General features: G+C 38.2%; 1 protein-coding gene across 1 annotated transcript in view; it reads left to right on the top strand.

The window, feature by feature from the left end:
• LOC149845169 (P-loop containing nucleoside triphosphate hydrolases superfamily protein) overlaps window positions 1–18926 on the top strand; it is a 61844-nt gene extending 42918 nt beyond the window's left edge. The window contains exon 7 of the mRNA XM_089995574.1: window positions 18419–18926. Coding sequence (XP_089851700.1) covers window positions 18419–18661 — 243 coding nt within the window. The 3' untranslated portion in view covers window positions 18662–18926. The remainder of the gene's footprint in view (window positions 1–18418) is intronic.
• Window positions 18927–24757: the final 5831 nt, after the last annotated feature.

The raw sequence follows: 24757 nt of genomic DNA, 5'->3' as shown, positions 1-24757 counted from the left end.
TGAATCTAGGAGCTGAGAGAGGTTTGGTAAGGAAGTCTATCAATTGGTACTTTGAGGTGACATAGGGCAGATGAATAAAGCCTTGAAGATATTCCTCTCGTACATAGTGACAATCCATTTCGATGCACTTTGTTCTCTCGTGAAACATATGATTGTTGGCGATATAGATAGCGTTCTTATTATCACAACACTGCTAAGTTGTATATATATATATATATATATATATATATATATATATATATATATATATATATATATATATATATATATATATTATTTATAATGATGTAATAGGTAATACCCTCTAAGGGTATTTTCAGCATTTTATAGCATTGTAATAGGAAGTGCCCATTAGAGGCACTTTAGTCTTTCTTTCTATGTTTTCTTTTTTTTTTGTCTTTTTGTTTATGGTCCTTAGCTCTGAGAGCCGTTGGGGGTGGTCCCAAGGGCTCTAAGTCCTCTCCTTTTGTCTATATAAATGGGACAATTCCCCCTCTTGTAACTAATGCTTCTCTTAAACATTCGTGCGCAATAAAATGTATATTTTTATATTCTTGTATTCTTGTTTTTAATTCTTTTGTCTTGTATGTACTTAGTGCTTGTATAGTGCCTTAGTGCTCTTGTATTATCCCTTAGTTAGACTTGTGTATGTGCATATGCATGTTAAATTGTAACTCATAAGACTGTATTTTTTTATATATATTTTATATATATAAAAGAAGATACATATACATATATATTTCATATATATGTACATGTATCCATCTACTTATATATATAAAATATATATTTCTTTCTTGTATTAGTTGTAAGGGTATTTTAGCCATTTTCACATTTTACGCATATTCATGTTTTTTAATATGATTGTAATTCTTCCTTTTTAATTTTTCTTATTTTTGTAATTTTTTATTTTTATTTTTGTTATTTTTTATGTAATTTTTTTGTACAGTGTACAACAGTCAACCATTGGGGTTAATGCTAAGTTAGAATTATGGAGACAAACATTGGAAGCAAGAGGTTTTAAGTTGAGTAAGAGTAAGACAGAATACATGGAATGTCGGTTTAGTAAACAACGAAGTAGTGATGGGAGTGTAGTGAAGCTTGGTGAGCAAGAAATACCGGTGGATGATTGTTTCAAATATTTGGGATCTATCATTCAAAAGTATAGAGAAATTCATGGAGATGTAAATCATAGGATAAAGGTTGGGTGGATGAAATGGAAGAGTGCAACTGGAGTGTTGTGCGATCGTAGAATGCCATTGCGGTTGAAGGGAAAGTTTTATAGGACGACTATTAGGCCCGCTTTACTATATGGTACGGAATGTTGGGCTGCCAAGAGACATCATATTCAAAAAATGAGTGTAGCTGAGATGTATATGCTGAGATGGATGTGTGGAAATACAATAAAAGATAAGATTCGGAACGAGGAGATACGTAAGAAGGTAGGCGTTGCACCCATTGAAAATAAGATGAGAGGGAATCATTTACGGTGGTTTGGACATATTCGGCGAAGGCCTAATGATGCTCCAGTTAGAAGGATGGAGAAATGGGAAAATATATTAGTTAAAAGAGGTCGGGGTAGGCCTAGGAAGACATGGATGGAGGTGATAGGAAAAAATATGAATGCTTTGAACCTCACCGAGGACATGGCATTGGATAGAAATGATTGGAGGAGAAGGATTCATGTGGAAGACTCAGAATGATTTTCTTTTTTGGTTCATATCGCCGACCCCAATTGTTTTGGGATGAAGGCGTAGTTGTTGTTGTTGTTGTTGTTGTTGTTGTACAACAGTCAGCCATTGACTATTGTACACTATTTGAAAATGAGAGATGTTGGGCTATTCCCAACGGCTCTTATTAGAGCTGTTGGGAATCAGCCCAACGTCTCTTTAAGAATTGGAAAACCTTATAAATAAGGGCCATGTGAGCCCATTGTAAAGTATTATTACAGTAAGGAGTTTTGTCTCCTTAAGCTTATAAACACTGTGCATTTATTGCACTTCTTATCTTTTGTGGTGTAAAGCATTTGAATGTTATTGTGTGTCTTGAGTATTTGAAGTATCAAGTTATTTGAAAACTTGATTGTTTGCAAGGATTCTTCACATGATATCAAAGTCGTTGGAAATTATTGAAGGAAGGTGATTATTGAAGAAGATCGTGTGCCTTGAAAAGCATGCACCTACCTTTCTCTTGATCCTCGGCATGGAGACCACTTGCAATATATATCAACCACTTCCAATATATATCAAAATAATCATACCATATCAAGTAAGCTCTAAAGACTCGCTTGTGGTAAGATCTTCTTCACTCTATATTCCTTTCTTCTCAAGATGGGGGAAAAAGACCCACTTCACTCTTGGGTTCAAACTCAATGGCTCAAATTATCATATTTGGACCGGTAGTATGGAAGCACATATCAAGGGTAAAGGGCTTTGAGGATATGTCTAAGGCTCAATACCGGAACCGGAATCAATGATTACGTTGGTAGAAATAGGAGAAATAAAGATTCTTGAAGGTAAAGAGAGAATCAAAACGCTTGAAGACTATAGCAAGAAACATGAGGAATGGGAGATGCGAAATTTTAAAATCCTATCTTGGATCTTTTCATCCGTTGAAACAAAAATCAATGCCAACATTATCAAACTCAAAAAAGCCTCTCAAGCATAGCAATATCTTGAAAAAATGTACACTTCAAGAGACTTGTCCCATAAGTACTATCTTCAAAAAAGGGTCTTGACCCTCCAACAAGGTAAAATGACTATTAGAGAGTATTTCGCGGAGTTGTCCTCTATTTTGGATGAGCTTGCCATGCTTGAGCCCAAATGGAGTGGTGAAGCCATTGAGCTTAGGCATAAACAATTAGAAGATGATAGCTTTTTCAACTTTCTAAATGAGCTTAGACCCGAATTTGAACAAATACAATCCTCCCTTCTATCCGCCTTTACTTCCCCTTCTCTTGAAGATGTAATTACTAAATTAAGTGGGAAAGAAACTCGTATGGGTATAAGAAAAAATAACCCAAGTGTTCTTGTTACACCTTCCAACCAAGAAGAATGTGAAGGTGTTAATGTCGTTTCAAGACCGAGAAACAATTTGAAAACTTACAAACCTCCCCACTTCAAAAATCAAAATCAAGGAGCAAGGGAAAATAGTGGGCAAAGCGGAAAAAGAGTTTATAGCAAAATTGTGTGCCACTTTTGTAAGGAACCGGGGCACATCAAACCGGTTTGTCCAAAATGGAAGAAGTTGCTAGCCATGGTTACCACATCCCAACCCCAAAAGAAAGAAAGTTCATCTTCTTCCAATGGACCTCTCTCTTTACATCAAATTGTGGAAGCGCTTCAACCTCTTCTCAAGGGGGCAATTTCTGGAGCCGCCATGTCAACTTTCTCTTCTCCTGGTAAGACTTCTTGGCTCTTAGATTCGGGTGCCTCTTTTCATATGTCTCCAAGTATTTATTCTTTTTACTAATATTTAAAAAATTCCCCTCTATCCTTTGTTTCAACCGCGGATGAAACTTCTCTTGAAATCAAAGGAATTGAAAATTTTGAAAAGCGAGGTTTTTTTTATCTCCAAAATTAGATTTATACCAAAATCGAAATTAAATTTGCTTTCGGTCTCTCAACTCTCGGACCATGGATGTGATATAAAATTTTCATCTGATAAATGTTGGATACAGGATCGCCAGTCCGGGAGGTTGATTGGAGAAGACTCTAGGAAGGGAGATCTATACTATGTTGACTTTCTTCAAATTTCAAAAAATCATTTTTGTAATGTTGTCCACATAAAGATATTAATGTATGGCATAAAAGGCTTGGACATCCCAATATTGTTAAAATTTCTTATTTACCTTTTGTTAAACATCTTTGTAAAAGTGATTTCACTTGTAATGATTGTACTCTTGGAAAGATGAGAAGTTTATCTTTTAATCAAATATCTATGTTTACAACAAGACCTTTTGAAATTGTCCATTCGGATGTATGGGGACCGACACCTGTTTCATCAAAAGGGAGGTTTTCGTATTATGTGATTTTTGTTGATGATTACACTAGATATTGTTGGATATTTTTTCTTAAGCACAAACATGAGGTATTTACGACATTCAAAACATATCATATGATGATCAAAAACAAATTTAATGGTTACTTAAAAATTTTTAGAACTGACTCTGGAGAAGAATACCTATCAAATGAATTTAAAAGATATCGTGAGAGTTATAGTATTCTTCATCAAAAAACTTGTCTGAACACCTTAACAAAATGGATTAGCCGAAAGAAAACATAGACATATTATTGAAACTACTTGAACCCTTCTCATTTCGCAAAACATACCAAAAAACTTTTGGGCCGAGGCAGCTCTCACATCTGTCTATTTCATAAATCGATTTCTATCCAAAAATTTAAACAAAATTTCGCCTTTTGAAATGTTGTACACAAAAGTACCTGATTATAATAGGTTAAGATTTTTTAGATGCAAATGTTTTGTTCTTACAGACAAGAATGACAAGCTTTCACCAAAAGCTATCACATGTACTTTTCTTGGTTACTCTGAAACTTAAAAGGGGTTTCGATGTTATGATATTAAAAATGACATTATGTGTCCAGAAATATGAGTTTTCTGAAAAATGTTAGTGGTTTTGAAAGATGCGAACCTTATGAAGAAAATGTGGATTATTCTTTTTTATTTAAGTTATTGTCTAGAAATGATGATGGTAGTGATGATGAGTTCCCACATAATGACTCTAGTGATAATGAAGTTGAGGAAAATAACTCTTTATTACACCCACCTACCTATCAACATATTGATGAAGGAACATCTAGAGATCTTATAACATATTTTCATAGAGATAAAAATAGTTTTAGAAGTGCAATAGAAAAATATAACGAATCTAGTGGAACTACCTGTAACGCCCCGAAGCATGTGTAACCAAAACACGAGTTCTACACAATGTGATCTTGAAAATATCAAAATCAACTAAACCTCAAGATACGTAACTTCAACGTAGTTCGAGTTATGCACACCAGATTTAAATCATATATGCATGTAAGATATTTAGATCATTTCATCGTTTCATGTGCTTTGATAATTCTGACATCATATCACATTCAATTATTCCGACGTAAAACATACGCACATGTCTACTAAGAAATTTAGTCGGATATTCATGACACACTCATCTACAATGAAACTATGTAGGCGTGAATTCAACTATATACTAATATAAGCATCATAATAAAAAGTACCAGTAACACGACCAATAACAAAACAAAATAAATTATACTTACAGAGCGCTAGGAGGGTGTGGCACGACCGTGATCTTTGATTTAGTGTTCCCATGCTCTGATACCATAACTGTAACGCCCCGAAATCTTAACCCCAATTTTTGAAGAATTTTTTTTTTTCAATACAGCGGAAACAAGTCATACCATAGGGTTAAGCATTCCAGAACATTACAGGTGGAGCAAGACCAAAACATTCTTTTTATTTCAATATCAATGAAAATTAAGATCAAAGTTCTCACACTGTCCCCGGAACAGTAAATCCAAAATCTCGATCGAAACCTCGTCCCGCAGCCGCTCCTAACTCCAACTCTTTACCTGAAATTTATAGAAATTAGACTACAACTGTCTAAGTAGGAAATCTGTAACTTTTAATGTGGTATATCATGAATCCAGTATGTGATATGGGTGTCATGTATGATTTTCAGCACGTACAAGGATAAGTAAAGGTCTATGCTACGACAGTCAACAATTTATCATAAGCTAACTGGCAGGTAACATTGATAGCAGCATTTACATATCCCACAACTACAATACGAATCCACACAATTATTCAGAGAAATGTAATCCAGGTACGCATTCATCCCACAAGGTACATCCATTATGCATAAAGAAACATTAAACCATACCATGATGCACAGTTTTAGTACAAAACATTTAACATACATTGAAAGTTAAACATCACGCATCCACCAACATATAACGATTAAGGAAACAGATAACATATGCATGTTCTAATGCATAGCAGAAAAATGCATGATTATGTGCAATGCATGATTTCTTCTGTTATCTTTCATTTAAGTTTCATCTTTTCATATGCATGTCCTATTAAATGCACACATCTTTAAGTTCCTCTTTTTAATTATCGTTGCCCCCAGATACACCAAAACGGGTACAATCCCCGAGGTCAAGTAGGTTCCCAAGGTAGCTTAACACACAATTTGTATTTTATTACTGGGTTCCAACTTAGCCCTCGACCGATATTAGGAAACAACATCATTCATCGGAACATTAGACCTCCACATCTAATGTCGGGGACACAAGGGACACCCCACGCCCACAAGTGCCACTTCCTTGGTACCATAACCTCACAGTTGTAACTAACACACCACTCCAAGGTAAAGTGGCAGACTCTCCCTAAAACCGTGGTCAGTAGAAAGAACCTCAATATCGGGTTCAAGGGACAAAATTACAGCACACAGAGTTTTTGTATCCTCACAGTCTCTCCATGACCGGATTTCTAAGATTCTCATACTCCAAATGAGATATCCCAGAACGTATATTACACTGTTCTTATTCATTATCTTTTTATTATGAGCCAATTAATGAGTTTTGCAGTTCCACATGCAAAAACAAGGCAAAAGCTCGCATCAACCTCTGCAAGAACCATCACGAGACTTCAGCCCGTGGAAACACATCGAACAGTGCAATATAGAACAATAATATAAAATATGATTTTTGCGATGCATTTAAACAATTAAAGAAAAAGCAAACCCAAGCTCAAGGCTCTCCAGGCCTGTGATGATTCATCTAGACCATCGCTGCATCGTATGCAAAAATCATAACTTGCAATGTATGCAATAATACCAACATGATTCCAAATGCACATTCATTCATACCATGTTAACAATGTGCATGAGCTTCCACAGTCATATGCATGTGTTCACCATCCATGTGTAAGTGCTTTCATGTAATCACTTAAAACACATGCATTCATCCATCATCCATAAGCACATAAGGATATTTATACCTGATTTTACATGTTAAACACACATCGATTTCGTGCATGCACATGTACTCAAAACAAATCCATAAATGCACGATAAATAAACAAGTCCCATCAATATAGGCACAGGAAACCTTTTCATGTGTTAACATCCACACACATGAAGATAACCCAGATTCAGCAATTGAAACTTCAGGCTGCACCCATTCATATCATGTATGCGCCTATATCAAAACAACTTTGCCATGACCTATTAATAGACATCAAATACCTCACATGTTACAAACTATAAAGCATGCTAACATGTGTCAAATGCATGTGCACTCATGCAACCCTAACACAATCATAAGCATGTCATACCTCAATCATATGCATCTTCACTATGTGTGTCACTTACATCACATACGGTTATCAACCAATGCATATCTCTTTTGAGTGAGGGAGTATACATGTAAAATTTCACATACACATCAAGCATACATGCTCAAAGAAAAATGTTAATAACTGAACCATGATCACCTTCATGATTGCACAATCAGTGTATTGAAAGGCTAAAATAACATTTCTCATATACACGAGCAGAAAGATGAGTTTTTTGCACATGTTAGGGACGATGGTCAGCTTTACCAATCCCGAACCTGCTATCCTCCTAGCTAAACATCCAACTAAGTCCCGAAATTTTCTTGTCATATGTTATATCCATTGCTCCCCATATACTAAACATGAGTACCCACCATAGTTATCTATCTGATAAATATGACCCAATTGCTCTTGTTAACAAAAGTATCATATAACTTAAGATTTTGTTCTAACCGATTTATTTTCAGCTAAATAGCAATTAAGCTATCCTGAAATTTGTGGTAAACTATCTTTTTGCTGACAACTGTCCAATATAGAATGCAGTTAAACACAGAATCAGTCCAGAAACACACCTTGGTGGAATTTAAAAGAAATATAACATTTTATGCATAAGAGTGCAGTATCTAACCGAACTAATTTTAAATAAAACAGATAACATGTTACTTCTTCAGCCAGATTCAATAATCAGTCACAACCAAAATGGATAAGATCTGATAACAGCTCCAAATGTGCCAATAAATAATCTCTTACATACAGCTAATGTCCACTATTAAAATAAACTGCTAATAGGGTATATAAGAAAAATAGCACTGATCTTAAGGATACTCTTTCGTGTTAACATGAAATCGCCATCCCTGGCTAATCCAAAAATAATAAAAGATTCAGAACCATCCTGTATAGTTTTAAAGGTGTCGGTTACAGTATCAAACACTCTGCATCCACACAACTCATCAATCACGAAGGTAGGCTTAATAATGTATCTTTTTTATTCTCAAACGAGATTAGATAAGCAATAAAACATATACAGATTTGCTTAAAGATTAAAATCAGATGTGGAAGTTGCCCATGCAGTTCATCAAGAAACAAGGTTTGATCAAGAAAAGCTAATCTGATCAAGAAAACGCAAGTTAGGGTAAAGTTCAATATATCAATTCTAACAAAAACCACAGACTTCATTTCTATTTATTTCAGTAGAGATTCGGGTTTAAGGCCTATCAAAAATCAAATCAACAAAATGGGTACATGAATAAGCACAGGATCCATTTTGTATGTACAATTCTCAAACACCTATCCAAAAACATCGATTCACATGGAACCAACAATGCATGAGAACCATCTCAAATCAATCGACGACTAGCATGAACCAACAACTCAGGAAACTATAACAAATTTATTACCCAAATAAAATCCAAGATTTCTGTAGCAAATAAAGTTGAAACTGGGCATCACGCTAAAACAAAATTTAATTGAACCAAAATATTGATTCTTTCATATGGTTTAACATCCCCCACTTGAACCCAAAATAAACAAATTTCGTTTACCTCTTTCCCTTCCGTATTTAGTTTATCGAGTCCCAAAATAGGAAAACCCCCAAATCAGACACCAAGAATCGAAAAATCCCCAAATTAGAGGATCGATCCGAGGGTTTCTTGGACATCCAACACAACCTTCTGACCCAAGACTCAATCGAACCCTCGGTTCCCTCTCTTTGACAGACCCTAATCGCACACCGATTTCATTCAATACCTACAGGAAAAAAAGGTACAGGATCCTACCTTTTCCGGCGACTGGAGGAGGTGGTTGCTGCGGTTGGGAGGTCGCTGGCATCGATTACTCCACTGCGAGGGAGCCGGTGTCGATGTCGCCACTGCCGAGCTCGGGCCGAGAGGGAAATATAGAGAGACCGAGCGTGAGGAAGAGAGGAGAGTGACAGAGACGAAGAGGAGAGACCCCCCTCCAACCCCCCCTTTAACGCACTGAACTCCACCCCCTTCTCTCTGAGAGAAGGGTGGGGTTGGTTACCTTTTGTAACCCCTCCCCCCTCTTTGGCTCTCTTGCAAGGATCGTGCCCTAGGCACGATTCTTGTAATCGGCCCCTATTAAAAAAAATTGTGTCGGGTCCGAGTTCGAACCTCGTGACCCGCTATGCCGGATCCACCTTTTGCGTGGATCCGGGTTAGCCTCTTTAGTGCTAGATCCACAATGAATGTGGATCTGTATCGGATTTTGGGTCCATATGTTGGATCCATTTAGGTCCAACCATGGATCCCACCCAAAAAAATTAATTTTTTTTTATACTAATTTTATTCTCTTAAAAATACTTTTATTTATTTATTAAATATTGTTATTATACCTATATATATTGTAATACTCATATATATATATATATATATTCCCTTTTTAGATCTGGGTAACAGATCTCGGGTCCAAATGTATGAAACTACTCATCGAATTTTTACGGGTATTACACTACCTCTTCAGATAAGGAAAATCCATGAAGAACTGAGAGAAATAGAAAAGTCCCTTCTAGGTTCATTTCTTATGATTCATTCACACCTAAACATAGAGTTTGCCTTAGTGTCATTCACTCATATGTAGAACCCAAAAACTTTGAAGAAGCCAAAAAAAGTATTGAATGGATAGAAGCTATGGATAATGAACTTAGAGCTCTCAGAAAATCGAAGATCTGAGAATTTCAACATCTTCCTAAGGGTAAGAAAACCAAGAGCGATGGATCTCTTGAAAGATATAAAGCTCGTCTAGTAGCCAAAGGATATAGTCAAGAATACAAGATTGACTATGAAGAAACATTTGCCCATGTTGCACGAATGGTTACTGTTAGATGTCTTATTACCATCGCTTCTATTAAAAAATGGAACATCTACCAAATGGATGTTAAAAACGCATTTTTAAATGGCGATCTTAATGAAGAAGTGTATATGGATGCTCCTCCAGGAATGGAGACTCCTAAAGGAAAAATACTTTGTCTCCAGAAAGCACTTTATGGACTAAAACAAGCCCCCAAGACTTGGTATGACAGATTTAACTCTGTAATGTTGAAAAATGGTTTCTCCTCATGTTTTACTGACATCGCTTTATTTGTCAAAAAATCCAATGCAGGAATAGTAATATTGCTGCTATATGTCGATGATATGCTAATAACTGCAAGCGATTCTAAAGGAATTAAGAGCATAAAATCTATTTTAAAAGATAAATTTGAATTGTCTGACTTAGAATTTCTAACCTACTTTCTGGGAATTGAAGTTGCATACTCACATAGAGGTTATTTTTTATCTCAAACTAAACTTGCTTCTGAAATTCTTGACAGGTCAAGTATGATAGATGATAAAATTTGTGAAACTCCTGCTATAGTAGGAACCAAAATGAAAATTGGTGATGGAATTCTTCTCAAAGATCCCACTCCCTACAGACAGCTTGTAGGTTCCTTAATGTATCTAAGTATTACTAGACCAGATATGCCAGCCAAATTTAACATGCACCAACATCTGTTCATATGAGTGCAATTTTGCGGATCATCAAATACATAAAGGGATCGTTGAATAAGGGAGTATTTTTATCATCTTCCTCTGAATTAAATTTAACAGCTTATACTGACTCTGATTGGGGAGGTGATCCAAATAATCGTTACTCCATCACTGGCTTTTGTGTGTTTTTAGGAGACTCACTAATCTCATGGAGATGTAAGAAACAACAAAATGTATCGTTATCCTCTACCGAAACTGAATACCGAGTCATGTCAACTACTATCATAGAGATTGTATGGATTCATCAGCTATTAGAAGATATGGGGATTAATGTAAAAGGGCCCACCAAGCTATGCTGTGATAACAAGAGTGCAATTTATATTGTCAAAAACCACACTTTTCATGAGCGGACCAAACACATCGAGATGGACTGCCGCTATGTCCGAGAAGCATATCTGAAAGGAGTCATAGATCTTCTATATGTAACTTCAGAATATCAGCTGACAAATTTCTTCACCAAATCGTTGTGCTCTCCGCGATTCAACTTCTTTCTTGGCAAACTTTCGGTCATTATGCTCTAAGTTTGAGGGGGGGTGTTAAATTATAATGTTAAATTGTAATTCACAAGACAATGCATTTTTTATATATATAAAAGAAGATACATATACATATATATTTTATATATATATGTACATGTATCCATCTACTTTTATATATATATATATATATAATATATTTCTTTCTTGTATTAGTTGTAGGGGTATTTTAGTTATTTTTATATTTTATGCATATTCATGTTTTTTAATATGATTGTAATTCTTCCTTTTTTAATTTTTCTTATTTTTATAATTTTTATTTTTATTTTTGTTCTTTTTTATGTAATATTTCTGTACACAGTCAGTAGCTGTGGTTGACTGTGTACAGTGTACAACAGTCAGCCACTGACTGTTGTACACCGTTTAAAAATGAGAGATGTTGAGCTGTTGGGAATCAGCCCAACATCTCTTTAAGAATTGGAAAGCCTTATAAATACGGGCTATGTGAGCCCATTGTAAAGTATTATTACAGTAAGGAGTTTTGTCTCCTTAAGCTTATAAACACTGCATTTATTGCACTTCTTATCTTTTGTGGTGTAAAGCATTTGAATGTTATTGTGTGTCTTGAGTATTTGAAGTATCAAGTTACTTGAAAACTTGATTGTTTGCAAGGATTCTTCATAGTGCACTTTGTGTTTTTTATCATGTAAGCCCTTAAAGACCTTTGTTTTGTATTTATGCATATTTCATTATATAGTATCAGAGCTAGGAAATCCTTCTTAGTATTTTGCCTCTTTTGGGTCTTGGGATTCTTTGGTTTGAGTTCATGTTTCATGAAGGATGTGATCGTTGTGTGGCTTGGATTCAAGGAAAATCTTGATCCGATATGTATCTTAAATCTTGTGTTATTTGAGTTATCTATCTCATGCATTATGCATGAGAAAACACTCATTTTTCTTATCTTTGAAGAGTTATTTGTTATTTTTGTTAAAAACTAAAATCTTTAAATGCTTTTCAAATTATTATTGGTTTTATTTTTATTAAATGTTTTATAAGGTTTATAATATTTTTTGATCTTGTGAAATGTTATATGTGTATGCTTCCATGAGATCTAGTTTGAATCTTAGATCTTTTGAACTCGCTCTATTTAAAATGTATGTATATGATCTAGTAATTTTGAGCATGTGTTGTTGGCATTTAGATGCTTTATTCGAACATTTCATGGATACAAATGTCAACTTTGTTTTTAGTTTGTTAAACAAAATTTCAAATATTTTTAAAATAATTTGAAATATTTATTTTTAAATAGTTTTGTGTCATTCACGAGTATGATTTTATGAGATTTTGCTTAACTTGTGTTTAATTTTTTTTCTCTTTGATATATTCTTATGTGAAACATAAAATATTTTATGAAGTATTAAAAATTATGTGGTTAGGATCTTAGTAATCATATATCTCTTGTTATTTTTTGAAATTTGAATAAATGATTTTTATATTGATATATGATCCTTGTGCACTTGAGATTATCTATTCATGTATAAGGTATTGAGCATGATTTCTTCTTATAAGAATTATTCACTTTTATGAATGCCTTTTTAAATTTATTAAAAACAGTTATGTTATTTTGTGTTTCTCTTGTTGACCCTTTATTTGTAGCCCTTGTGATTGTTTTATTTTTTAATCTCATGGCTCTTTAATAAACATTATCTTACATGTTTTTACATGGGATTTGAGCAGAGTTACCAGAAGTGCCATAGAGAGTGAGGAAGCGCAAAACATCATGCTTCTGAAATGTGTTGGGAAGCACACAAAAAAATTGGAAAGCGCACTTCCCACCCCATTTACTGGAAGCACACTTCCCATTTACGAGAAGCACACTTTTCGTTTAAGGGAAGCTCGCTTCTTCCTTTTTTTATTTTTTTTTATTTTTATTTTTTTTTCCTTTTTTGTTTCCCCCTCGCTTCCTAGGTCGCTTCCGGTTCGCTTCCTAGGTTGCTTCCAAGATGATTTTTGGTTCTCTTCTAAGTCGTCCCATGCTTCCCGCTTCCTAAAATTTTGAGAGTGTCTCGCTTTCCGCTTCCTACTCCCACTTCCTCGACTGACAACTCTGGATTTGAGTATTATGCTTTTCGCATAATTGGTATTAATAAAATATTAATTTGAGGATTATGAGAGTCTTCTTTATGTATGCCCTTTGTGAATGTTATAAGGGTTTCCTTCGTGGTTCACTCTGGTACTTGTCCATTTTGTATCTATTGATGTACATGTTGGTTTGTAATTGAAGACTCTCATTGGTAGACATTTTCATCTTGTCGTATGATTGCATTTGCATCATGATACCTCTCATGAGTTTTTAAGTGTTAAGTTTCTTTTTGCACACTTGTGATATTGAATGAAATATTTTTTCTTGTGACTCCTTGTGTGGATGTTTGTGGTATACATCTTTGTGGGTTTGTGAGTGAATCACATAGTGGGTTCCTTGTTGATGTTTGTCTACTTTTATATCTATTTGATGGACTTTGCTTGTGATTAAAGGCCTATTCATTCTAAGTTTTTTATCTACCATTATTGGATTTGATTTAAAACTTTGTTTTTTAAATCGGTTTTTATATATGAACCCTCGTATCTGCAACTCATTAAAACATTCTAAAACAAAATTTCAACATAACATTCGACCATTATTCACAAGTGATGGCACATATACTTAGCCTCATTAGGCACACATACGGTACACCTACAGGTCATATATCCATCTGGTTCACGTTTGAAACCAAACCATGTTCAACGATTTGTTTTTAGAATCATGACATGCATGCAACCACAAGTTCCAAATTCGGAACTGCATGGACAAAATTTTTCAGTCAATAGAAATTCTATCATGACCTATATACCATGAATCTAATTCTAGGATTTTTACTGTAGATTCATATATGTGTCAGTTGTCTACATGCAAAAACCTAGACTCAAACTCATTCTGAACTATGGAATAATAATTCAATACGTGAAACCTATTTTTTGTTTACAGAACAGACCTGTCCAGTTCGGACTTTCTGAAAAAATATCAGTCAACCATTATACATAATGAAATAAATTCTGTAATTTTTACTATAATTAACTTAGTATGTCTCTTTCTCGATAAAGAATTAAAAATCATGTGATACAGTCCATTTCTATTATTAAACAGACTGTGCTCCAGACAATCAGTGCACAAGATTTTTTTTCATGTGTTCTTCAATATATAAACTAACACACATAAAAATATTAGTTATAAATCTTAACTAGTTTGGGAGCAGTAAAATTTACAAAAACGTGCAGCCAACACAAAATTTCTATCAGGACAGAAATTTTGTGCTGACTTGTAAAGGTTGTATCTCCTAACCTAGAACTCTAATAAACCCAATTTTTTTCTACGATTGCTCCTATATGTTTGGAATATCCCTCTAGATTTTTAGTATTTATGAGTTTACTATTTTTTAGAACCACATTTTTCTTTAAGATTGATCGGAATAAAAATAACAGGACATGCATTTTCAAGAAGCACATAAAGAACTTTGTGACTTTCGTAAAGAAAACACCAAAAGCATGCTTCCAATGAATTTGATTCAACATAAACATATCATATACATGGATGTACACATTTAAGCATATTAGAAACACAAAGATTAAATTCATAACATGAATCGAATACAAGCTCCAACATATTTAATTAATAAAACATGTTTTTCTCCAAAAAATGTATCAAAATCTATTTTCAAGTAGATAACTGTTTCTTGGAATATTAAACCAGTCATAAACTACTTAATATCAGATCTAACATGACCCTAATCAAGAATAAATCTGACACAAAACATAAATCAATAATCATATAAAATGATTTTTCAAAAGAATCATTTGATTTATGCTACAACTCTAAAAACAATTGTGGAGATTTTAATACTTCATGGACTGTATAACATCAGTCCCTACATCAACCATGGCATATATATATATATATGGGAATCTTATCTCAGCATACTCATGCTCCTTATCATCATACGTGCACCCATAGTTAGAGTGTACCTACCTTGAATTTGAAGAAATAACCAGAAAAAAGTTCTCTCGAAACCGTGAACACCAACCAGACGTTCTCCTATGTATGTGCACCTCCAAGATGCAGCCACATCAAGCCTTCAAGAACTTTCTCCAAGGGAGGGGCACGTGGGAGGAAGAAGGAAGAGAGAAGGGAGAGAGTGAGAGAAAGAGAAAGAAATTCTACTAGGGGTGTGTTCTTATAATTGAAAATCGAATTCAAATTGAAATTTAACTCCAATTAACATACAAATTAACTCGAGATTCACATTCACATTGAAATTCAAATTAAATTCTTATTCAAATAGCAATTCACCCCAAATTCGAGACATGAAAATTCATCTTTATTTATTGAATAATTATAGAAAATTCGCAGGTATTACAATAGCCTTTTTCAATCAGCTTTCCTGACTAGCGATCTTGCACCCGACCACCATTAGAAGAGGAGATATTACACCCATGGTTCGAAATTTGAAAGACCAATAAAAGATTTATATCAAGTTTGGGAACATATCTAATTTTTTGCATAATTTTTTTTAGAGTTTTGAAAGTTTTTCTCAAAATTTTCTATTCCTTTGATTTCAAGATACGCACCATCAGCAGTGAAGACATTAGACACACTTGAGTTAATACGACATTCAGATAAAATATCAAAATTGAGGGTCATATGAAAGGATACACCAGATTTAAAAAGTCAACGAGATTTATCGGGATTGGAGTAAGACAATCCTCTAAGAAGAGGTTAAAGCGCTTCCACCAATTGTGATAAAGACAATTAAAACGGAAATATTTTGTGGGTTGCTCACGTCCTTATCTTTTTGAGGTGGACCAACCGAAGCCACATTTTTTTCCTCCCTTCTTCTCTACTTAGGACATAAGGGTTTAATGTGTCTTAGTTCATGACAATAGTGACATATTTTTTCTTTTATTGTCATACGCATTGCCTTGTCTCTCAAAATGGGGCAGTTTGTAAGTGAGAGTATAGGTTTCCGGTCTGGATGTGACCAAAACAGAATCATCATCATTCTTTTGTGAATGCTTTTTCAACTATTCTCCTCCATACTTAGGAATTGGTAAAAGTGCTCAATGCCAATTTGCTTTTGCCGAAGCTCGATGTTCAAAGGACAATGCCACTTTGGTTCAAAAAGGGCTAATTCTTCCCAAAGTTTCGAAAGAGCATTGTAGTACTCCCTAATGCTCATTTCCCCTTGAGACATGGTATGGGACTTGTCTTGAAGATTGCACACATGTGAAAATACGTTTTCTTGAAATAGTCTCACGCATCATTAGCATATTCAAATTTCACAAGACTAGAACATTTTTTGATGTCTACGCTATTGATAAGCCAAAATGTAATTTTTGCATATCCCATTCTCCATTCTTTCCATTTTTTCTCATAATTAGATATAGCTTTGGTTCTTTGTCTATCCAAAAGAGTCATTTCCTTTCTGTTCTCCACTATGGTGAGAGTTAGTTTAGGTTCTAAATCGGATCCATCTACTAACCCGTTCAACCCCCTGTACAATCCCTTGCCCCAAATCTGATGCTTCATAATTGAAAACCACATTACATAGTATCATTAAGTTTGATGGGCATGATGATGAGACTTCCTTATCATCCATGATTATAAATAAGAATATAGGAGAGAGAGAGAGAGAGAGAATAAGCACGTCCACTTGAGCACCATGAGCATCGCACCACGAAATACTTTGAGAAGCGATCCATGAGCACCCAAACAAAGAGTCAGGTCAATCTTCAAAAGGAGGTACATGAACACGAGCACACGAGCATGTAATTTGTCAATCACCAACGATCAATATCACTATAGCTCTAATATCATGTAAAGAACTAAGAAGCCTTCGATCATGAGCAAAAGGTCCACCGATAGTCAAAATGGACAAGCACAAAAGTGATTACTATGATCACATTCACAAAACCCACAAAGAAGGCTCAAATATTAGAAATTATTATTTTATTGATACACAAATGTGTGCAAGAAGCATACATGCAAAGAGAGGTTTCATCCCTATTTATACAAGTGGAGACCCTCTATAGCCGTTGGAATTGTCCAACAGGTAGAAATCTAGCCGTTGGACTATCTCCAACTGCTAGTGAACTCAAAGTTGATCAAATAAAAAAAGCTATAAAAAATAAACAAAATAAAATTACAAATAATTATTATATATATATATATACAATTTTAACAGCACATGAGCACACATGCACTTCTTACTATAACATCTATGCTGAATTTTTTTTTTGTCACTTGAAAATTTGATGGTATTTTTCATTACTTCACACACACACACACACACACACACACACACACACACACACACACACACACACACACACACACGCGCGCGCGCACGCGCTCGACATACAAAATCTGAGTAGGCCTTAGTGTTCTGTACTAAGGTTATTGCTTTGGGATTTTAAGGGGATGCATCCTATCATGATGCTGTTCTTACTCTATTGCTACTCTACTTTGTGATGAATGTTGTCTTTCCTTCAGATCTTAAAGGGATGCATCCTATCATGATCCTGTTCTTACTCCATTGCCACTCTATTTTGTGTTTTTGGCGAGTTAAAAAAAATTAAGCTGTTCAAAGAGCAATACCAAAAAGGGCTAAAGCTACCTTACAAGAATCAAAGCAGGCTCTCTTGGCACCAGACACTCATTTGCATGTATCTTTTTTTTTACTCGGAGAAACCGCTTCAGGATCATAGATCTAACCGTGCTGACTCTGCCTGCTGTACTTACACATTTGCACGTATCTTACAGTCAAAAGGTGGAATATGTGATAGCCAACATTGATCTTCAGTCACTAAATGTGTTACTATTTTCGTGAAAACATACTTGAAACTGTCAGAAGTCCTATATTTTTAATTAATGGACCTCTTTTCATGAAAAATGTGTTCATTTTTATTTCTGTATGCTAACTGAGTTTGGCACCTATCTAGGTTCGATCAAATGCCTTAGGAGCTGTTGGATTTCTGGGTGATAGTAGGAGGATGAATGTTGCAATTACCAGAGCAAGAAAGCACGTGGTTGTTGTATGTGATAGCTCCACCATATGCAACAATACCTTCTTGGCAAGGCTCCTGCGCCATATCAGATATTTTGGAAAAGTAAAACATGCAGAACCTGGTTCCTTTGGTGGCTCTGGACTGAACATGGATCCCATGTTGCCTTCCATATCATGAAGCTGCAATGCTGCCATTCTTACTTCCTACGGTGTGTAATTATACGGGAGGACAACTGCAAGTAATATTTATTTCCTCAAAAAATGGCTGCCTCATTTTGTGAAGAAATTGCTCAATTATCTCAATTTGTAAAGAATGTCTTGTGCAGTCCATACGTTCATTTGAGAACCATCATATTGATGGGACTCTATTTGTACCAGTACAGCTGAAATGTATATAATATTTGTATAGATTTTATAGGGAAAATGCCTAAACTTTATCAAGATATAGCTCTTTGTCATTTAGGCACTTGAAAATCTGGATTTCTATCAGTTTGCATGTCCTCTTGGAAAAAGGCATACTTTCTGTTGGAATTTATCTGCAATAGGTGGGGATCAAAAGCTTGGAGGCGTGCAACAATGACGCTTTCTTAAAGAGACAGTTGCCCCATAAGATGTGAACCTGGCTGCAATAGGGTTGGACACAACCTCGCTTTCTGGATACAACTAAGCCCAATACCAGCCACTCCTAGCATTGACTAGACGGGCCGCCATGACACAGCTACCTTTAACAACTTCATGAAAAAATGATAAGAGAAAGAAAGAGCACAAGAAAAAAGGTAGTGTTGATGGGCTAAGCTCATTAATGGATTGACCTGAGGCAATTGAGGTTTATATAGACCCCAGTAGAACGGTATAGAAAATTGTTTGTATGGGTTCATCAATGTCCACATGTACCTATTTAAGGCTCAAACAGGTAGTGTCACGGGCCTATTTCCTTCAATGGGCCAGCGCGGCGCGATGGTCCTTCCTCACCGTCGCAAGCCTACTCGTCAGCTCACTTGCCGATCGCGGAAGCTTGTAATCAAAGTGCAAGAGAGAATATAGGGAGAGAATAGAGGGAGAGAAATTGCAATCACAAGAAGCAATCACAACGAGGGTGAACAAAAGAAAGCTCAACGCATTTACTTCATTCACAATTTTGCCCGCAGACTATTACAGTTCAAGTATACGGGCTGCCCCTTCAGGGTATTGATTCACTTGAACCGGGCAGCTTACATCAGACTCAACAAAAGCAAAACAGACTCTAAGCGCAATTGTACACTGTACGTCGTAAGGGAACATGCTCCCCCCTTCAAATCATGCGCCGCCCTCGGCGCCATCTGTTTCGTGGTAAGCCCTGACTTCAGCCGGGTAGCGGTTATTCATTCGAAATGCAGGCTCCCACGTTGGTTCCGTTGTTTCCTCCCACTGCATCAAGTATTTCTTCGCTTGCCCCAAGTAGTTGACCTTGTGGCGAAGGATCTGACTGAGGTGCTTCTCGGCCCGTTGTGCTGCCGGGGCCCTCTGCATGATGGGAGCGCATTGTGGCACACTGTGTTCTGGGTCTCCATCATCTGGATGGAACTGCTTGAGGTTGCACACGTAGAACACCGGGTGCACCTTGAAGTCTGGGGGCAACTCCAGCTTGTATGCCAGCTTGCTCACCTTCTTTGTGATGGTGAAGGGTCCCTCATACTTCCTGAGTAGTCCGCGGTGCCGCCCGCGGAAGATGCTTGTGCGACCAAGATATAACTTCACCAACACTTGGTCCCCAACTTGGAACCCTGCGGGCCGACGGTGTTTGTCTGCCCACTTCTTCATTCTCTTTGTCGCTTTGTGTAAGAATGCCTTCGCCAACTCATTTTGCTCGTGCCAGTCGCGAACAAACTGATAGGCGAAGGATGACCTTCCATTTTCTTGTGCGGCAAGAGTGTGCGGGGTCAGTGGCTGCTGCCCCATGGCTATCTCAAACGGACTGTGGCCTGAAAACTCGTTGTTCTGTAGATTGTAACAAAACTGTGCCACATCAAGGAGCTTCACCCAATTTTTCTGATTGGCACTAACAAAGTGCCTAAGGTACTTCTCCAGTATCCCGTTGATGTGCTCTGTCTGCCCATCTGTCTGCGGATGGAAGCTTGTTGAAAATAGCAACTCAGAGCCAAGTAGCCGAAATACTTCACGTCAGAACTTGCCCGTGAAGCGAGCATCGCGATCACTCACAATGCTCTTTGGTATGCTCTAGTGATTCACCACATGCTTTACGAACAACTCTGCAGTCTTCTTTGCAGGGCACTCCTTGGAAGCTGGGATGAATGTGGCATACTTTGAGAAACGATCCACTACAACCAAAATAGAACTGAGGTCATCTACCTTCGGCAGACTAACAATGAAGTCCATGGAGATGCTATCCCAAGGACGTTCTAGAATTGGTAGAGGCTCAAGGAGACCGGCAGCCTTCTGGTTTGTCCTCTTATCTTGCTTGCAGATGAGGCATGTCCGCACATACCCCTCAACGTCGTCTCTCATCTGCGGCCAATAGTAGCCGTGCTCGAGGAGTGCTAAGGTCCGCTCCTGACCAGGATGGTCGGTCCATAGTGTATCATGGCACTCCTTGAGTAGCTCTCGGCGAAGGCTTCCCCACCGTGGCACAAAGATGTGTCCCCCTTTTGTTACGAGGAGGCCATCCTGTAGCCAAAATCGCCGAGTTTTCCCTGCCTGCGCCAGAGAAACAAGGTGTTGTGCGGTCGGATCCTGCTGCGTACCTTCGCGGATGCGGCTCAGCAATGCACCCTCCAAATGCACTTCAAAAGGGTCTGCGCGCGTAGCTGCCAGTTCAGCCCTACGGCTCAGGGCATCCGCCACAACATTGGTCTTTCCAACCTTGTATTCCAAGGCAAAGTCAAACTCAGCAAAAAACATCTGTCATCGAGCTTGTTTAGGCGTCAACTTCTTCTGCGTCTGAAAATAGCTCGTGGCCACATTGTCCATCTTGACAACGAACTCGGCACCCAAAAGGTAGTGCCGCCAGGTCCTGAGGCAATACACAATGGCGGTCATCTCACGTTCATGCATTGTGTAACGCCTCTCTGCATCTTTCAGCTTGCGACTCTCATATGCGATCGGATGACCATCTTGCATAATAACTTCGCCAATGGCAAAGTCTGAGGCATTCGTGTAGACTTCGAAGGGTCTCGAATGATCAGGCAGTCGTAGCACTGGCTCTCTCACTAAGGCTTTCTTCAAGCCATCGAAGGCATCTTGGCACGCTCTTGTCCAGAGCCATACCCGATTCTTCTTTAACAAATCTGTGAGGGGCGCAGCAATGAGGGAATAACCTTCGATGAAACGCCGATAATAGTTTGTCAAACCGAGGAATGACTGCAATTCTGGCACTTTGCTTGGCGGAACCCATTCCTGGATGGCCCTTATCTTCTACCCATCCATACGCAGCACGTCACGCCCCACAACGTGGCCAAAGAAGCTGATCTCCTCCTGCCCGAAGAAACACTTCTCTCGTTTGACACATAGGTCATTCTCCTTCAGCACCTGAAACACTGTTCGCAAGTGCCCAACATGTTCCTCCATGTTGCTGTTGTAGATCACGATATCATCCAGATATACTACCACAAACTTGTCTAAGTAAGGGTAGAAGATCTGGTTCATTAAAGTCGTGAAGGTGGCTGGAGCATTTGTCAACCTGAATGGCATTACTAGAAATTTGTAAGCACCATATCTGGTGACACAAGTTGTTTTCGGCTCATCACCTTCGGCAATCCTCACCTGCCAGTAACCCGATCGCAGATCTAGCTTGAAAAAGATACGTGCACTGCCTAGCTAATTGAACAAGTCCGCTATCAATGGCAATGGGTACTTGTTCTTCACTGTGACCTTATTCAGAGCATGGTAATCCACACATAACCGTTTAGAGTCATTATGTTTCATCTGGAAAATGACTGGGGCACCAAATGGGGCTTTTGATGGACGAACAATGCCTGCGTCCAACATCTCGTCTAGCTGCCTGCGCAGCTCCTTCAGTTCAACTAGCCCCATACGATATGAAACCATTGCGGGAGGCTTTGCTCCCGGGGTCAACTCAATCTTGTGGTCGACCTCACATCTTGGCGGAAGACACTTTGGCAATTCCGGAGGCATTACCCCCCGAAACTCCTTCAATAGTGGGGCTAGGGTCGGCGGCACTGCTGCTTCTACCTTCCCTTCATCTGCACGCACTGCAACTAAGAATGTCTGCTCCCCATGCTTGACACCCTTCTTCAGTTGCATTGTCGATAACACTAAAAACTTGCCTTTCTGCATAAGGCATTGCACTGTGTGGGACAAGTCTGACCCCATGATCGTCAACGTGTTAAACTTTGGCAACATCATAACATTCTGGCTTCGCAGAAACTCCATACCCAGAATCACCTTGAAATCATCCAGGGGCACCACAGAGAAGTTGGTTTTGCTGACCCAACTCCCCACTTGAGTAGCCACATCTCTTGCTTCACCAAGGATGGGTTTGGCCTCAGAGTTTACTGTTTTGATAGTCCTCTGCTTTGGCCCAGTTTTCAAGCCCAACCGCTCTGCCTCTTCCCGCAAGACAAAGTTGTGTGTGGCTCCGAAGTCTACCATTGCTGACGTAGACTTTCCATTCATAATGACTTCTACGTACATAAGTTCCTTACTGACCTGCATATTCTTAGCTGCGTAACTTCTAGTTGCGTTAATAGATCGCATGGCCCCCATCCTTGGTTGTGTGGTCTCAGTGTCACTGCATTCAGTATCGCTGCATTCTTCTCGTGCAGCATTGGCTTGCCCGTCGTCCTTTACAAGGCGTTTTGGGCACTGCCTGGCGATATGTCTATCGCCGCAGAACCAACATGTCACAACCGCACCCTTGTTGCTGTTGTTATGCTTCGTGAAGTTTTGTTTCTTTTCGGATTGATGGCGTGTCGACGCCTCACCTTTATCATTGCGCTGCTCATCCTTCTTGCCTCTGTGGTCAGGCTTCTTCCCAACTTTGGTTGATGGGGTGAAAGGCTTGTGTTGAGTGTCAACTAAGCGCTCGGCCGCCACATATGCATCTTCCAAAATATGGGGGTTGCTCATTTCCACTTCAGACTGTGCCCATGGCTGAAGTCCCACAATAAACCAGTTGAGCATGTCGTCTTCTGGCATGTTAGGTACCTCCAGCATAAGCTTCTGGAATGTTCTGACATAGTCTTGCAACGAACCAGTGTGTTTGAGCTCACGAACCATCCGATAAGCCTGTCTCTGCGCATTTCTTGGCATGAAGTAGTTGCGCAACTCCATTTTGAAGTCATCAAAGGTGTCGATCACACATTCACCCCTCTCCATGTCATTGCGCTTCCGCCTCCACCAAGCGATAGCATCTCCATCAAGTAAGGCCGCTGCAGCCTTAATCATCAGATCTTCGAGGGTCACATTCTGGATATCCAAGTAGTCTTCTACTTGGAACAAGAAGTTCTCAATGGCCTTGCTGTCGCAAGAACCATTGAATTTTGCGGGTCTTGGTACATCAATCCTTGATGGTCTCTCACCATTTCCGCTATTTAGGGTCACCATTCGCTGCAATGTACGATTCTTCAACTAAAGCTCCCCTACTTTAGTCTGTAAGTCGGCCACTGTAGTCGTCAACGAAGTGACCTGCCTCATTAATAAGGTTACTTGCTCTTGCAGGGTCACCACCAGATCATTCAGTCCATTGAATGATTCACATGCGCGTGAAATTGCTTCATCATGCGAAGTCACTTCTTCCACCAGCTTGTTAACAGTTGCAGTCAACTCTTCTTGGCCCCAAGGTGAATCCATCTCCTTAGCTTCAGCAACTGCCTTGCCTTTGGTGTTGCGCAAGTTTTGATAAGGTGCCACGATGTCTTGCTCACAAATCGCAGCCTGTCGGCGTGTCTGTCGACACCGACTCTAGAGTCCCTTTCTCAGCACGAGAACGGGCTCTGGTACCACTTGTCACGGGCATATTTCCTTCAATGGGCCAGCGCGGCGCGACGGTCCTTCATCACCGCCGCAAGCCTACTCGTCAGCTCGCTTGTCGATCACGGAAGCTTGTAATCAGAGTGCAAGAGAGAATAGAGGGAGAGAAATTGCAATCACAAGAAGCAATCACAACGAGGGTGAACAAAATAAAGCTCAACGCATTTACTTCATTCACAATTTTGCTCGCAGGCTATTACAGTTCAAGTATACGGGCTGCCCCTTCGGGGTATTGATTCACCTGAACCGAGCAGCTTACATCAGACTCAACAAAAGCAAAACAGAC

Source organism: Nuphar pumila, chromosome 2 (assembly GCF_984573655.1).
Source record: "Nuphar pumila chromosome 2, dmNupPumi1.hap1.1, whole genome shotgun sequence".
Lineage (NCBI taxonomy): Eukaryota > Viridiplantae > Streptophyta > Magnoliopsida > Nymphaeales > Nymphaeaceae > Nuphar > Nuphar pumila.
Note: the sequence above shows the minus strand (reverse complement) of the source record. Positions and strands in the feature narration are given on the sequence as shown.